The sequence below is a fragment of the Candoia aspera genome, chromosome 7 (genome assembly GCF_035149785.1).
Source record: "Candoia aspera isolate rCanAsp1 chromosome 7, rCanAsp1.hap2, whole genome shotgun sequence".
Lineage (NCBI taxonomy): Eukaryota > Metazoa > Chordata > Lepidosauria > Squamata > Boidae > Candoia > Candoia aspera.
Window position 1 is genome coordinate 33,970,384 of NC_086159.1, and position 17,276 is coordinate 33,987,659.

At 38.5% G+C, this 17,276-nt stretch overlaps 1 protein-coding gene and 1 long non-coding RNA gene across 2 annotated transcripts in view; one reads left to right on the forward strand and one right to left on the reverse strand.

Annotated features, from left to right (window-relative positions):
• The window catches only part of NUP205 (nucleoporin 205), a 62,423-nt gene extending 46,084 nt beyond the window's left edge, over positions 1–16,339 (forward strand). The window contains exons 30-43 of the mRNA XM_063308636.1: positions 730–828; positions 1,416–1,564; positions 1,899–2,090; positions 4,791–4,912; positions 6,709–6,847; positions 7,013–7,139; positions 7,918–7,994; positions 8,626–8,754; positions 9,126–9,252; positions 9,963–10,129; positions 10,614–10,737; positions 11,591–11,719; positions 14,171–14,229; positions 16,028–16,339. Coding sequence (XP_063164706.1) covers positions 730–828; positions 1,416–1,564; positions 1,899–2,090; positions 4,791–4,912; positions 6,709–6,847; positions 7,013–7,139; positions 7,918–7,994; positions 8,626–8,754; positions 9,126–9,252; positions 9,963–10,129; positions 10,614–10,737; positions 11,591–11,719; positions 14,171–14,229; positions 16,028–16,180 — 1,793 coding nt within the window. The 3' untranslated portion in view covers positions 16,181–16,339. The remainder of the gene's footprint in view (positions 1–729; positions 829–1,415; positions 1,565–1,898; positions 2,091–4,790; positions 4,913–6,708; positions 6,848–7,012; positions 7,140–7,917; positions 7,995–8,625; positions 8,755–9,125; positions 9,253–9,962; positions 10,130–10,613; positions 10,738–11,590; positions 11,720–14,170; positions 14,230–16,027) is intronic.
• On the reverse strand, positions 6,292–17,061 carry LOC134501070 (uncharacterized). Its single transcript, XR_010068316.1, has 3 exons — positions 16,993–17,061; positions 8,921–9,003; positions 6,292–6,330 (listed from the first exon to the last, which is right to left on the reverse strand). It is a non-coding gene; the product is annotated as an uncharacterized LOC134501070 (long non-coding RNA).
• Between the last annotated feature and the right edge of the window lie 215 nt (positions 17,062–17,276).

Genomic DNA, 17,276 nt, shown 5'->3' on the forward strand with positions numbered 1-17,276 from the left:
TCATTGAGTTAAAAATTATACTTAAACTGGATGGGCACATTTTATTTAACAGTCATAGCCATGAGTAGTACAGGTGGTCCTCAACTCACAGCCACAATAGGGACTGGAAAATTTGTTGTTAAGTGAGGCATTATGCGACCGCACCCGTTTTTACGACATTTTTGTGGCGGTTGGTAAGTGAATCACCAGAGTCATTAACTGAATCACATAATCACTAAGTGTATCATGTGGTGGTTAAGTGAATCACTGCAGTCGTTAAGCGAATCAAGTGTTCCCTATTTATTTGGCTTGTCAGAGGCTGGCCGGGAAGGTTGCAAATGGCGATCACGTGACCCCAGGATGCTGCAACCATTGTAAATACATAGTGGTTGCCAAGTGCCTGAATTTTGATCACATGACCATGGGGATGCTGAGGATCAGTCGTAAGTCACTTTTTTCAGCGCCATTGTAACTATGAATGGTCGCTAAATGAATGGTTGTAAGTTGAGGACTACTTGTAGAGGAAGCATGTGGGTTGTACTGACAAAAATAGAGCACTGTGGCTGTATCTTTATAATGTTTCCTATTTTAAACTAATTTTGATAAATATGGAACAGTGTGATGATGCCTGCTTCAGCTTTTATAGAAAAATAGTTGAATTCATTGCAAAAGTCAATATTGTATATATAATTGAAGACATTCATTGGTATAATATTTCATGTGTTGGCTTTTCTCTTCCTCTCTGAGTAGGTGGTGGGTTCCAGCGAGTAAGGACACACCTGTATGGATCATTGCTCTACTATTTGCAGATTGCTCAACGACCAGATGAACCAGATACCCTAGAAGCAGGTAAAATATAATCTAATTATGAAAAATATTACATTCAACACAGTTGCAAATGTAATTCATCTCTATAGAATAAGCTCTTGTGAACTGGTGTTGCCATTAGTAGCAGTGATATAATGTTCTTAAAAGTTCTTAAACACCTCATATGTCTAACGTTTGCATCCCCACATGAGTATCTGTTTTCCATCAACCGTAATACTATGAATTTTTTAGTTAACTGTCCTTGGACTTAATTTCTTAATTCTAGCTGCACAAAGAGGCTTTAGTTGAAAAACTAAGCAGACTTCGGCTTGGTTACCATTTCTTTGGGAAACTTCTAGGAAGTAGCAGGACTATATAGGAAAAGTTACCATATTTTTAAAAAATCCCAGAAGGCTTTGGTAAACCACTTCCATACACTGGGAAGAAAACTACATGTATGTGTCCATGAAGTCACTAGGAATCAAATCTGACTCATAGGAACTTTACTTTTTTATGTTTTTTCACCCGTCTCACTAAAGTATTACTCTTCTTTATATTTTTGTTAAATACAATTTATGATACAGGTTTAAAAGGTTTGTTTTTTAAAAAATGTTTGTGCTATGTTACAGCCAAAAAGTCCATGTGGGAGCGTTTAACAGCTCCTGAAGATGGTTTCAGTAAACTGCAGAGAGAAAACATGGCCATTATTGAAAGCTATGGTTCTGCCCTAATGGAGGTGGTCTGCAGAGATGCCTGTGATGGACATGAGATAGGACGGGTAAATAAAATTAAACCTGTTACTTTTGAACAGACTTAAGTCTTTGGGGATGGGCAATGATGTTGTAATAGCCAAAATGCTGTGTCTGTTAAAATAACAAATGATTATATATTTATGCTGAGCTACTGTATCTGTGTACATGGTATTTAGGTAGGGTGGTCCTTATACAGATATGTTATAAAGGTATAAAATACAATAATATATAACCTACAAACATCACTTATTATGATTTAAAATTGATGATAGCAATTCAAGTTTAAAGATATGAATCAAACCCTTCTAAGCAGAAGCTGTGCATTCTTGTAAATTAATTTAACCTCTCTTTGTTTTTCAGATGCTAGCGCTAGCGTTACTTGATCGTATCGTCTCTATAGATAAACAGCACCAGTGGTTATTATATCTCTCCAACAGTGGCTATTTAAAAGTGCTTGTTGACAGCCTAGCAGATGATGACCTCAAGTTGCAAAGCTTGCTCATACCCCAGCCTCCTTTACTTAAAGCACTGTATACCTATGAGTCAAAAATGGTGAGATTCTGTGCAAATTCTGCTTCTGTTGCACTCCAGCCTAAAACAATCAGTGCAATTGTATTTAGCAGTAACATGTCATAGAGTAACTGTATCATGTCACAAAACTGAAAAAGGAGTTTCACTTTTTAAATCTTTGCATTCAAATTGTCCATATCTCTGAATATTCTCCTTATATCCATTAGCTGGCCTAGAAGAACTTTATATTTCATCTCTAAAAGCATTTTTTAAAATCATTTCTCTGCTGAAAACAATTAAAGCTTTGAAGTCTAATTTTCTCTATCAGTTCACATGAGGTTTCTCTTTCTGTTTTGCAATAGTAGCTTGTTACTTACAAGAAGCAAATCATAAGATGTTACTTACTGTCTAGTGTTCCCCCAGCCCCCCAAATTAATCCTCTTAAATTGGCAGGGGGCAGCTTGTCATCTTTATTTTTTTATAGAAATTTTATTAAAAATTAGAATTACAACAATAAAAGCTAATACAAACTAAAAAAATAGAATAAAAATAAAAATAGAAGGTGCAGAAAAGAAAATAGAAAAATAGAAAAGAAAACACAAAAACACAGTAAAGAAGAAAAGAAATTATAAGAAATGACTTCCCTCTTCATGACACGTGTAAAGAATTTTATTAACTTCCCACCTTCTATTAAAATAGAACAAATGATCTCTTCTTCCCATACCCCATCTCTTTATTTATTTAGAAACAAATCCTTAAAGCCTCGTTTTTTCAGTGCTAATGTCAGCAAAAGTCCATTAAGAGTTACCAGAGATAACAATGTATCTATTTTAAACCTGATCATTTTTTTTAATCCATTCAGTTATGTCCGATTCTCAGAGACTACCTGGACAAGTCCCCGCAGTTTTTTTTGGCAAGGTTGTTCAGAAGTGGTTTGCCATTGCCTCCTTCCTAGGGCTTAGAGAAAGTAACTGGCCTGAGGTCACCCAGTTGGCTTTGGGCCTAAGGCAGGACTAGAACTCACTGTGTCCTGGTTTATAGCCTGATGCCTTAACCACAACACCAAACTGGCTCCCTGATCAAATAAACTAACTTTATATTCATTCCTTTTACTTCTAACAATCTTCATCTTTAGTCCCTTCAAATAATATCCTAGAACTTAATTTCAATTATTTATTTGTCCCTTCTCACAAAATTCTTCAAAGATTTAACAAGATTCTTTTGTAAATCCAATATAGGAAAATTATCCAGGTCACTCTCTTGGTTGGTTATTTGTATATCCCTTTTAATTATTAAGACATCAGCCTATTTTTTTTGTATGTCCAATATAACATCTTTTTCCATATAATTCTTGTACCCTGTCATTTTTAAATTCACTTTGAAATCAGCTTCAATCTTGCCAGGTAAAATTTGTTCCTCTTGTTGTAAACCGCCCAGAATCCCCCAACGGGAGGAGATGGGCGGGGATAAATTAGATAGATAGATAACATCTTTTAAACAGTCTGCCTATAGAGGCAGACACTCTTAAAAGTAACTTCTGGATCTATTGTTCAAAAATATCCTTCAGTATGTCCAACGTTCAAATATTTTGCTTCATTCTGAAAGTTGAGTTCGAGTGTTAGCCTTTAATTGTAATCTTTAGTTCTGTCTAGTTCCCTCTAGTGTCTAATTTTTAAAGTCTTGTTTTACTATATTTTTTTAAAGAGTTCAAAACAAAAGCATTTTCTTACAGGAAGGATTCTTTATAATTAATTCTAAAATCTTATTTCAAATTTATCTGGACCCTTAGTCCATTTGTGACTTTCTAAAATCAAAGTTTTAATCATCCTTTTTCTGTTTATTCCAGAAAAAAGTTAAACTTTTAAAAAGTTAAACTTGTATTTAAAACTTCTTTTAATGAAGATTGAAGGAAACTCACCCGATGCTATAAAGCTTGTCAATCCAAAGATTCCTAATAGCTGAAAAGCAGCTAACAAGCAATTTCTGAAAGTGGTTAAAAAAGGAAGTAGGCAAACCCAGGGTCCTTAAAGGCACTGACTGCAATATCTGGAGCACCTGTGGGCGATCTCAAGCCCTCCCCTTGTCTGGAGAGGAATTATTGAAGGGCTGGTCTACTCACCAGCTCTTCATTCCACCACAGTCACTGGCTCTGCTTTTTGCGGAGCTGTCTTCAGTCTGCCATTTCTTCCTTCCCCGGAAGTCATCAAGTTTATCTTTCTTGAGTAGCATTTACTCCTTTCTTTCCCTAATAGGTGATGAACTGTATGAAATTGAGTTTCAGAATATAGTTTTAATATGGAGTTTTCTTCTGTTTAGCCTTTTACTTCTCCTTTCGTTTTTGCTGTTTTCAGCAATAATCCATGTTTCTTAAATTTTACGATCATGAAGTGATTTCTTCTTTTATTTCAATTTAACATATTTTAAAGTTGCTGTGAAAAAGCCATTATGAATTCTACCATTTGCCGAAAAGCCTGTATGAGGTCTGCTTTCTGGTTGAAAGACTGGATTGGCTCCTTTGGGCCACATAATCTCTAGTGTAGGTTCCTGACATTCACTGATATCCCGTCACTCAGGGGAGTCTCTCTCTGTGGGGAGGAAGAAGAGGATGACCCAAGGAATGAGATTTAGGGGATGGGCCTCCAGCCACGTCTTGGCAAATCAGACTTCTCACACCTGCCATATGTTCTGGTTCTCACAGTTCTTTGTTGTTAACAAACAAAATACATACTTTTTTTTCTCCAGGCCTTCCTGACCAAAGTAGCAAAAATACAGCAAGGAGCACTAGAGTTACTCAGATCTGGAGTAATAGTGAAACTTGCACAATTTCAGGTATATGATATGCGGCCAGAAGTAGATCAACAAGGGTAAGTTTATACATTGGATTTCCAAAGTACATCCTGATTAGGATAATTTAATGTTTTAAAGTGTTATATGCTTGTAGTCCATGTTTTGACTAGAATTACAATTATTTACTCACTGGTAAGCTCTGCTACATTTACTTTAAAAGTATAGGGTTTGATAGTTTTGTAAATAGTAGCCAGTTATATTAATCTGTGTTTGACTGCAGTTTTTCATGTTTTGTTTTTATTGTTACTATATCATTTTACAAGGATTTATTGTGTACTGCCTTGAGTCATGCTGATAAATCATCTATGTAAATTAAATAAATAAATAAAATCTAATATTTCATTCATTTTACTGTTAAATCATGACTGAGTTTTGTTGTATTTTGTTTTAAGCTGGCCACTGATTGAAATGAACTTACCCATCTGTCTAAATCATGAATGACCTCCACTGAAAACTCAAAACAAACAATAATGCCAAGCCTTTCCCAGCCGTCTGTGCTCAGATGGACAATATCTCCTGTTATCTCTGAACGTTAGTCATGCTGCCTGTACATACAGGTGGACCTTGCTTAATGACTGCCCTGTTTAGCAACCATTCAGAATTATAAATGGTACCGAAAAAGTAACTTTATGACCAGTCCTCGCACTTATATGACCACTGTAGCATACCCAGGGTCACATGATCAACATTTGGACACTTTGCAACTGGCAGACATTTAAGAACATCACAGTGTCCTGTCATTAAGTGAATCGTGGGGTCATTAAGTGAATCATGCACTTCCCTGTTGATTTTGCTTATCAGGAGCTGGCTGGGAAGGTTGCAAATGGCAATCATGTGACCCCAGGATGCTGCAACTGTCATAAATACATGTCAGTTGCCAAGCATCCAAATTTTGATGAAGTGACCGCGGGGACGCAGCAATGGTCGTAAGTGCTGGGATTGGTTGTTAAGTCACTTTTTTCAGTGCTGTTGTAACTTTGAACGGTCGTTAAATGAATGGTCATAAGTTGAGAACTACCTGTAGGCTGAAAGATAGATATGGCTAGTGAGAGGAGACAACAGTGAAATAGCTGTGTTCACATTTAGCACTGAGCAAGTGCTTGTACTCAGCGTGGCAACTAAGGTCTGTGTCACCCGGGGCAAACATGGATTCCGCGCCTCCCCCACCCCCACCCGGGGCAAACATTCAGTATTCAAATACTATTTTGGCACCCCCCCAGCGCAGCACCTGGGGCACATGCCCTGCTTGCCCCCCTGCCCCCCACCCCCAGTTGCGGCCCTGCTCGTACTAAACACTAAGTTTATGGGTTCATACCTTATGCCAAGGGATGCGGTGGCGCTGCGGGTTAAACCGCTGAGCTGCTGATCGGAAGGTCGGCGGTTCGAAACCGCGCGGCGGGGTGAGCTCCCGTTGCTAGTCCCAGCTCCTGCTCACCTAGCAGTTCGAAAACATGCAAATGTGAGTAGATCAATAGGTACCACTTCGGCGGGAAGGTAACAGCGTTCCGTGTCGTCATGCTGGCCACATGACCCGGAAGTGTCTATGACAACGCTGGCTCTAAGGCTTAGAAACGGAGATGAGCACCGCCCCCTAGAGTCGAACACGACTGGACTTTACGTCAAGGGAAACCTTTACTTTTACCTTACCTTATGCCAAGTCAAAAACAAACAAACCTGTTGGGGCTTATATTACAGTATGTGTAAGCCAGGGTACTACTAAGCTAGATGGATCAGTGTTCTGAGAGTGTGCTGAGTTTTCAAAGCTTTTTTAAGATACCAGATTATTGGTTTCTTGTTTGTTTCTTCCTTTAAGAATATTTGGAATGCGAGAGCCTCCAGTCTTCATTCCTGCTCCTGTAGAGCGTTATCACCAGATTCTTTTGCCTGCTCTTCAGCTTTGCCAAATCACCCTTACTTCTAGTATGGCACAACACGCTCAGGCTGCCAGACAGGTAAGTCAGATGACAGGAATTCCTGGTAGCACTGGCTGTTCATATCTCAAAGTTAGATACTGTTGGGTACTCAATACCATTGGATACTGCGTGCTGTTATTTCCAGATCCCTGGATTAACTGCTTTTTAAATTTACTTCTACGTATACTTTTTTTTTTTGAATAGGTTTTGCAGTTTCTAATATCCCATTCAGATACTATCCAAGCAATCTTGCGGTGTCAGGAAGTTAGTGTGGGAGCCTTGCAAGAATTGGCATTACTAACTGGGATAATCAGCAAAGCTGCTTTACCAGGCAAGATATTTTTGCTTTTAGATACAAAACAACACACTTTCTTTTACTAGAGCTACAATAAATGTTTATAAAAATTTTCCACTTCTATAAAAGAGGAAGACAAAGTTCATGGAAGGTCTTCATAGTTCATGTAATAGAAGTACAGTACAATCTTGCATTCTAATGTGACTTTTAGGCTTATGTGTTCATTACGTTCTTCCAGAGAGTGAATCAATCACTATGGGTATTTTGCAAAGTTAGAATGATGAAATGTTTTATTTATACAGTTCAGTAGAATCTGCTTATGGGAAAAGCTCCTAAAGTGGATGCTGTTATCTCTGTTTCTTGATAGAAGGACACTGTATAGAAGAAGCTTAAGTATATATAGAATGAAATTTGACTATGGGTATTTCTCTTTGGACTTCTGAAGTTGTCCCAGATTAGGGAAGATTTTTACAGCAATTGGAAACATAACTGTGTTTTCAGAGTATAACTGTTTTTACTGTATAGTGTAGGCCTTACCATTTAATTAAGCCAGTGAAAGATATTCTAACAGATGTTATATTCAGAGACCCAACCAAAGGTTATTTAGGGTCCAAGACCAAACACAAGAAAAAGACCAACAGTACAATTAATATATATATATTTTTTTAAATTGCAAGAAAATTCTGAAACAACAGCTAAAAATGAATAGCATGCAGTATGAAATAATCCTGCTAGATAAAGTGGGTGTCACAGCCTAGCAGAGGATGCCCTTATAAAAAACAAGTAAATCTATTATATAGTGTTGTTTCATTAGGTGTGCTGGGTGAGTTTGACCTTGATTTCAATGAAGGAATGCAGATTGAACTACAAGGACATATAGGGCGATTTCAGGTAACTTATAGCAATTATTATGTAATTATAGCAATTGTTTCCTATTAGTAGTTTGAAACTTTCTCTAACAGCACAGCTTTACTGTGATATTTATTTACTTAATTACGTAGGCATATAGACCATTTGAATCATCATCAACTCCAAGAGGCTTAAGATAGAATAGATATTATACACATTTTTATATAGGCTGTGTAAAGTATTTCTTGTCTATCCATTTTGTCTATCCAATAAAAGTTATAATTTAGCTGAGATTTAGCATAAAAGTAAAAATACTTCCTGTGCTGTTCCTGTTCTCTTCTAAAGACAAAACTAGTTGTGGCATAATGTTCAAATAGAACAAATAGTTTTGCAGAACGAAGTTTAGGGCATAAAAGGTATCCAGAAACAAGGGACATAAGGTAAGGCCCAAGTTACTTTAGGGAGTAGAATTTTTGGGGTGGGTGTGTTTATGAATAAAGCATGATACTTTCATGAACAAAATATTTAGGGGCAAGAATTTAATTCAGTATCATGGCTTGTCATCCAGAATGTCATTTTATATCTTAAACACACCACATTATGTTCATATGAAATTAATGGTAATCATCTGGAGGACAAAGTTAATAATTAGTTTATTTTCATTTGCTTTTAGCGCCAGTGCTTGGGATTACTCACACGGTTTGGTAGCTCAGAAAGACTGAGCCAATTCAGATTGCAAGATGGTCACACAGATGCAGATAGAGTGAACAAGAGAGATGAAATTGAACTAGCCATGCAACAGGTGAGCCATTCAGTGGACCTCAGTGCATAAAATTGAAAATCAGTCTAGTGGCTGAGGTGTTGTGCTAGGTGTGGGGAGAACCAGGTTCTAGTCCATCCTCTGCCACAGAAGCTCCCTGGGGGACTTGAGTTAATTGCTCTCTCTCGGGTCAGTCAGCCCAACTTACCTCACAAGGTTACTGTTCTGGGGAGAAATAGGAGGAGAGAGCACAACGCACACCATCTTGGCCTCCTGTACAAAAGGCTGGATCTAAGTCAAATGAAGAAACAAAGGCTTTTATTGAAGAATTCTCAAATACCTTTTTCTACTGCCTGTGACTTTTTCATAGCAATAAGAGACAGCATTAAACAACTTTGCATCTATCTCTGTAGATCTGTGCCAATGTGATGGAATATTGCCAGTTGCTTATGGTACAATGTGCTCCTACTTTTGAACACACAGTTTGCCTGTTCACTCCCAGCCTTTCTGAGTCCACCAATCGAGATGGGCCTCGGCAGGGTAGGTTTGTGGATTTACTTGGGTAAATTAAAGAATGCATTCTGTATATTAGATTGAACAGTGTCAAGAGTTAACAACTCATGGGAAGAGTTGTTCTTCCCATATTTCTTCTCATGTATTGAGAATGCTGTTTGTGCCATGCGTACAAGGCCTGCTTTTATGTTTGGGCGGTGAAGACCAATATAGCACCTGATCATTCTCTGCAACAGATGCTGTTTTAGTTTGTGAAAGGGTTAGTTCAGCAATATACAGCATTATCATGGTTATTCACGTTGACACTATGACTATCTTCCATAAGATATGGTATCCCGTACAGTATCTGTAATTTTTAGCTTGCCTGTGTTTTAAATGATTATAAGCGCAATACAATGAAAACTGTAATTTTAAATATCACCCATCTTCAAGCATTATGGTCGAACATGAACATGTGAATGAAAACAAGGCTTTACTATGCAGTCCTTCCACTGATAAGAGTCTGTGTGACTTTGCTCTCTTAATGTTTACATACTGTATATAGCAAAGTGCTTAATTTTCTACAGATGTTTGTGCTGTACATGTGGATGGGAGGGTAATACCAAACACATGACATTGGAGGGCACACTTTTCTACTGATGTACAATTTACTCTTTAGCTGTCATTTTAGATTCAGTTTGTCTTAATTCAGTGTTTATGATAAAAGCTGTTTTAACTTGGATTATTACCTGTTTTAGATACACAGGCACCAGTGATTCCCTACTGGCGGTTGCCTGGCCTGGGTATCATTGTCTATCTCTTAAAACAAAGTGCTAATGACTTCTTCAGTTATTACGATAGTCATCGTCAGAATGTTAGCAAGTTGCAGAATGTGGAACAGCTACCACCAGAGGAGATAAAAGAGGTAACTTTCTTTCTCCTTCTCTTGTCTTCACTATTTCAGCCAAGTATATCTTTTGATTGTGGCACTCCTGCATATTAAGTTTTATATGATGGCAATTACAGCAGTCAGTAAAATATTAAGTAAGCGTATCAGTACAGAGGGGAGGGACTGGATCTATAGTAGTATAACTTTTGAACGAGAAAGACCTAAATATTTTTTACTTTTCCTGATGGTATAAAACAGATTTTTAAGTTTTTCTTTTCCCAAATAATCTTTGCAGAGATTATCAAGTTACCCAGTGACAGGTATTTCTGGAGATGCCAAATGTATCAAAGTTGCTATACTACTAGTATTCCAGAGTTTCCCATTCTAAAATTTCTCTTTAAGCCTCTTTATTTGGAATAGTATGTGTATTTATATGAGAAGTTGGTTTTGTAGAGTTCTTACCTTGTATAATGCTTGGGTATACAATATTACATTTTTACATGGTTTTTTTTTTCCATAGTTGTGCCAGTCTGTTATTCTAGCTGGAGTAGACAAAATTTCTACTGCCCAAAAGTATATTTTAGCAAAGCGACGCTTAGTGAAACTAATCAACAATCGAGCCAAATTGCTTTCTCTGTGTTGCTGTATCCTTTGATGATTGTGTGGAAACCCTGATGAATTAATTTTTTTTAGAGCAAACTTCAAAGATGGTCTTTTAAAACTTTTTTAGGAACAAGAATTGAGAACTTAATAATCATACATGGTGAAGAGTGACTTCTTCCTCTGCTATCAAATGCTTATTTTTTTAGACCAGTCATCCTTGCAAATCTCAACTATTTCTGATGTTTCCTGACTTTAGATAGAGAAGTAGCCTTTGTTCAATTCAGATATAATAGTTTTTTTTAAATATCAAAAAATCTGTATAATCATTGATCTAACTCTACTACTCTATAAACTTTAAAATGAATAAGAGAAAGAATTTTTGTGAGAGACTACCTAATTCTGTAAAAAGATGAAATTTTTAATTTTCAATGCAGTGGAACTTCTGAGAAGAGGAAAATTCTCTTTAAGAGGCATTAAGTACATTTTGGGATTATGATCATTGTTAAGAATATTAATTGAGCTATCTGAATGCAAAATTATTAACTTGCTTAATAATGTTTGAGCAAGCAATAAAAACCAATTTTATTGCTTAGGTTATTAGAAATTTTTCATTATTTTCAAAACTGGAAAATTAACAGTAAAGAATACAGTAACAGTAAGGTATCAGGGAATCTGATTTTCCTAAAAAATTATTGTGTCTGTGTGTATTGTGGAAGAAATGTTCAAAATGTGGGAATGAAGCAGGTACTTGCCCACAAACTAGTAATTCTACTGGAGTTTTGTGTGCAAAACTTTATATAATTGTTTGATTCCCTGTTGCTTTATTTTATTACATACATGCCCAAGGATATGGACAGAAAATGTAAGCTTCTCCTTTACTAGACATGTTTGCAGATATTATAGAAACATGTCTTTTTATTCTTTGGCGGCACCTTGAACATTATCTGCTGCACTGTACTCCTGCAGATTCCCAAGCTTCTCTTTTAGCTCCCAGGACTCAGTTGAAGAGCAGAAGATTACAAGGTAATTTCCCACAAATTTATCTAAATTCCTACATTATGTTATTCCTTAAAGTTTAAACAGCAGATTATGTTACTGGGTTTAACTGAGCTAGGACTGGGGAGGTTTTAATGGACTCTGCTATTGTTTTAAAGAGTTTTGTAAATATCAAAACCAAAACATTGGTTTAAGCATTTTGTGATTAACTAGATGCATCATAATAATGCATGAAGGATACTTATAAAGGCTCCCATTCCAGAAAAGGTTGCAACTGGAGCAGAAGCTGTAACTGTGCCCCTCAGTAATGGCTTTTACCTATTCTTCCAGCAGGAAGCATGAGTCCAGAACCCCCAGAATGTGAGCCTGCTACCTATGAGGAAGCACAACCCCTTCTAGAATAAAATATTAACTTGCTGTGGAGTTAGGTTTCTCAACCCTGCCTCTTGATTTTGCTGAAAATAAACCTAAAGCTTGTTTCTTCCATCTAGTCCCTAACAGCCCCCAGGCACTGGGATAGAACTTCATTCACAATCCCTTATTGGCCTAGGGTGGAGATAAATAGTTGGATATCATCAATATGATACCTCACACTGTGCTGATAGATGACCTCCCCAGTAGATTCATGTAGATGTTGAACCGTAGAGAGGAGATGACTAAGCCCTGTTGCACCCACATCTCCCCACCCCCCACTGATTGGAAGTATACCATGCCCAATGGTATAAAAGGCCATTGAGATGTTCAGCAGGATTGAGAGGGTCATACTCCGTCCATCTAAATAATCTTAGTCATCTACAAGATTTGCCAATGTAGTCTTAATCTGAAAGGGATTCAGAAAGTTATTTTCATTCATAGTGCTGTGTAGCTGCTACCCTACCACTTTCCTAACAGTCTTCCCTAAGATTGATAGTTCTCCAAAACAGCTGAATTGAGGGATGGCTCCTTTAGCAGAGTCAGGTGGGATAAGGAACCCATATTCTCTTAGATAGAGATCTGTCTGTCTGTCACCACCCATATACTCCCACCAGAGGGACTCTTGGTGGTTTACAACATAAGTAATCGATTAAAACAATAAATATAAAATGCAAATGCAATATATAAAAATATAAATACCATTAATAAATAACTATAAAGATAGGAGTAAAAATAAAGTCCCAAGTGGCAAGATCTAACACAGTCCATGTATGTGAGGAGTGTTCTAGGGTGCTAGCCATCCCCAAGCGGAGCTACTCCCTTCTCCGCCCCAAGCAAGACGGCAAAGCCAAGTCTTCAGGTTCCTCCTGAAGGCCAGGAGTGATGGGGCTAACCTTACCTCCGGGGCCAGCTTAGGGCGGGAGCTACTGCAGAGAAGGCTCGCTTCCTGGACCCCACCAAATGGAATTCTCTTGTAGATGGGGTCTGCAACATGCCCTCTCTGCATGATCATGTGGGACAGGCTGATGTAATGGGGAAGAGGCAGTCCCTCAGGTAACCTGGCCCCATGCCATGTCAGGCTTTAAAGGTGATAACCAACACCTTGAATTGGACCCAGAAGCAGAATGGTATCCAGTGCAGCTAGCGTAGTAGCGGTGTTATATGCGCCCTTCTAGGGGTGACAAAGATAGCCCGCGCGTCTGCATTCTGGACCAGCTGTAGCTTCCAGATACTCTTCAAGGGTAGCCCCATGTAGAGCGCGTTGCAAGTCTATGTGGGAGATGACCAGGGCATGAGTGACTGTTCAAAGAGCCTCCCAATCCAGGAAAAGGCATAACTGGCACACAACGTGAAGCTGCGCAAAGGCCCTCCTGGCCACGACTGCCACCTGCTCTTCGAGCAGGAGCTGTGAGTCCAGAAGGACCCCCAGATTACACACCGCGTCTGTCTGAGGCAGTGTGACCCCATACAGAACCAAAGATGACAAAGTTCTGGATACAGAAGAGCTATTAACCCACAGCCACTCTGTCTTACCAGGGTTCAGTTGAAGCCTGTTGTTCCCCATCCAGGCCCCCAGAGCCCCCAGGTACTGAGAGAAGGTGGTCATAGCATCTCTTACCTCACCCCGGACAGAGATGTATAATTGGGTATCATCAGCATACTGATACCTCATCACGTGGTGATGGATGATCTCACCCAGTGGTTTCATGTAGATGTTGAAAAGGAGTGGAGAGAGAACTGAACCCTGCGGCATCCCACAAAGGAGGGGCTGAGGGTCGGATCTCTCGCTCCCAATCACCACCGATTGGGACCAGCCCTGGAGGAAGGAGGTGAACCAGCCAAGATCATGCCCCTCACCCCCAACTCCCTGAGCCACCCCAAAAGGATACCATGGTTGATATAGTGTAGAACAAAGATATCAATTGATAAAATATTTCTATTTACTAGAGTAATTTTTGATTCCATGTACAGATGCGGTGCAATTTTTAAATGACTTAATATTGCATAAAGTTTGCTTTGGACATAACTATGGTAATTTTTAACCCCAACGTTCTTTTAATTCAGAAACTAACTTCGATTTTACAAGTGGATTGAGCAGAGTAAGCCAACTTGATATAGATCAGGTAGGATCTTTCAAGCAGTTTTTTTAGACATAGTTGCTTGATGCTCTATATAACTTTTGTTAAGTGATTATTCATGCTTGACAAATAAAAGTTTGTGATTAGTTAACTGCTACGTACCTATGAAATTATTCATTCTGCATGGACAATAAATACGAAAAAATCTAACATGCTAAATACTGCTTCTAGAACCATACTCATGCTTCTTGTAAACTGATTGATATTAATAAAGGGTGGTGATTTGTGGGGGGTGCCTTTGAGTCAGTTTTTGACTCCTGGCAACTGCTGGACTTGTCCCTGCAATTTTATTGGAAGTGGTTTGCCATTGCCTCCTTCCTAGGGCTGAGAGAGGGTGACTGGCCCAAGGTCACCCAGCTGGCCTGAGGCAGGGCTAGAACCCATGATCTCCTGATGCCTTTAACCATTACACCAAACTGGCTCTCCAATAAAGGAAATTATCCAACAGTATTTGCTTTCTCCTATCTCTTCCCCTGGTCACTTTTCTATGATACTAAATTTAAAGAAAAGCAGAAGCAATTATTGGGATTTTTATTTCATTTATTTTTAATCAATTAACAAAATGTAAACTATTAAAAAGAAAGCATGCCTTGGTTTTTCTTTGCAAATTTTACTTTATTGTGACAGTAAAAACATTGGCTTTAAAACAATGTTTATAGTAAGTTAATATAATGCTTAGTTCTGGAGCCTTGGCTATTTTTTCACAGACTTGAGTAATTTACTTAAGGCTGCGAATACACACATGCATGTATGTATGTATGTATGTATGTATGTAATCCTTCGAGTTCAAAGAAGATGCACTGTTGTATAGCTCATCTGTGGACACAGGTGGCTCTGCAGTCCCAGTCTGTAAGCACCGAGTTTGGCATAATGGGCGCACTGGAAGTCCGTTGTTGCAATAACTGTGTTATTCTGTGATGCCGCTCAGTTTTCCATCATTTTTTGGTGGCGCCTGTCTTCAAAGCTGATGGAGGCTTCATAGGACACGGCTTGGCAGTAGGTTCTGTCAGGAGCCGCAGCTTAGATAAATTGCACAACAGAAACTTGTGCGTGGAGTTTTAAGTGGAGCAGCTGTTGCACAGAGGCAGTCCCATGCTCTTGGCAGAAGAGACCTTAATCCAGTTCATACATACGAGACCAGAAGTCTGGGTATAATTAAGCTTCTTGGATGCATCCCTTTTCTATCATCTTTACTTCAGTCAGGACAGTTTTTCCAATCAGAGGCTACAGTTTAAAATAATAATATTATAATTGGCTTCCAATGGCTACAGACGATGCTATAATATCAGGACTGGATTTTTGGTCCCTTTGTCTTTTTTTTTCCTCCCAACAAGGACATGTTAAACCTAGGTATGGCATAACTCATATAAATCAGTAAGTTCACTTTTTAGATTTTAAAAAGTGATTGGGGGGTTGGGTATGCTTCAAAGCAGACCCCATTTATACAGACTACTGAATTTAAATTAGCAATGTATTAGAGGAGGATTTGAGAGCCAGTTTGGTGTAGTGGTTAAGGCACTGGGCTAGAAACTGGGAGACTGTGAATTCTAGTCCCACTTTAGGCACAAAGCCAGCTGGGTGACCTTGGGCCAGTCACACACACACAGCCCTAGGAAGAAGGCAATGGCAAACCACTTCCAAAAATCTTACCAAGAAAACTGCAAGGACTTGTCCAGGCAGTCTCCAAGAATTGGATATGATTGAATGGATTAAAAAAAAAGGATTTAATAAATAAATGTTAAGGTAAAGGTTTCCCTTATTTCTTTTTCTTGTTTCTTTTTAGCTTCAGCTAGAAGCAACCAATAATTTTGGGGAATCCCTGCAGAAGAAGCTTCTAGATATAGAAGGACTGTATTCTAAAGTGCGGTCGCGCTACACTTTCATTCAAGCACTTGTTAGACGTATCCGTGGCCTGCTAAGAATATCAAGGGCGTGAAGAATAATGTTTGTTCATTGTTGATTTTTTTGTGCAAGTAACATTTTATAAATTATGGTGAAATTATTTTAATATGTTTTCATTACAAGAATGAATATTTTTTTCTATTCCTGCTATTCATATGACCTAAGTGGAAAAATAAACTTTTTTAAACAGCCACCTTTGTGCACAAGGTTAAATATTACTTTGAAAAGGAAATAGGATATAATTGACAAGAATCAAAATTCTGGCATCACCACTGACAATCAAACACTGGCCAGATTCTTTTTTTATCCTGGCAATCCACATGAAAGTGTGTCTGTAAAGTGAAGTTGTCTATTTGAAGAATTATTAACAAATAGAGAATTTCCTCTTAAAGCAACTTTTTCCCCCACAGTTCTACTTGCTCCAAAAAGCAAACTGAAATTATATAAAGCTATAAAAATTGTATCCTGAATAATCTAAATTTTCTAAGCACAGTGCTTCTTTTTCTAATGCATTAGCTTTGAAAATTGCTGTTTCTTAAAAACATTACCGCCTTTACAAAAAATGAAATATAACCAATACGTCATTCTATGCACATTAAATTACGTCAGAAAATCCCAGAGTAATTACATTCTGCAGACCTGTTGCAATTTTCTCACAAGTGTGCGTGAAAATTTTCCACTTAGATACATTGCTGCGTCATCGTGCTTCAGTCCTAATCTACGCGGGAATGAAACATCGAGTTTAGCAATAAATACGACGACACAGCAGATCCGCAACCGTAGGACTCCTCCTGTAACACAAAAGCGTCAGAAACACGCCAATTCTCTTCCTCAAAGGCAGAATACCCGTTTTATGCTTCCCTCCTTGCCCGCATCCCTATTATCACAGCCTTCCTTTGCTCGGCCTCTCACAGCACCACGTGATACCAGAACTCGAATAGTCCCACCTCTTGAGCCCCGCAAGCAAAAACTCTAGGTATTCCCGCCCACTAGCCAAATTTCTCCAATGGGGAAGCCGAGAGAAGTTCTGTCGCTTTGCTTTTGACCTGGCAGATTCGTCGCTTCGTCCCAGTCGCTGCGGGGCTGGTTTGTGTCGAAAGTTCCTTCCCTCCTCTGTTCGCCATGTCAGA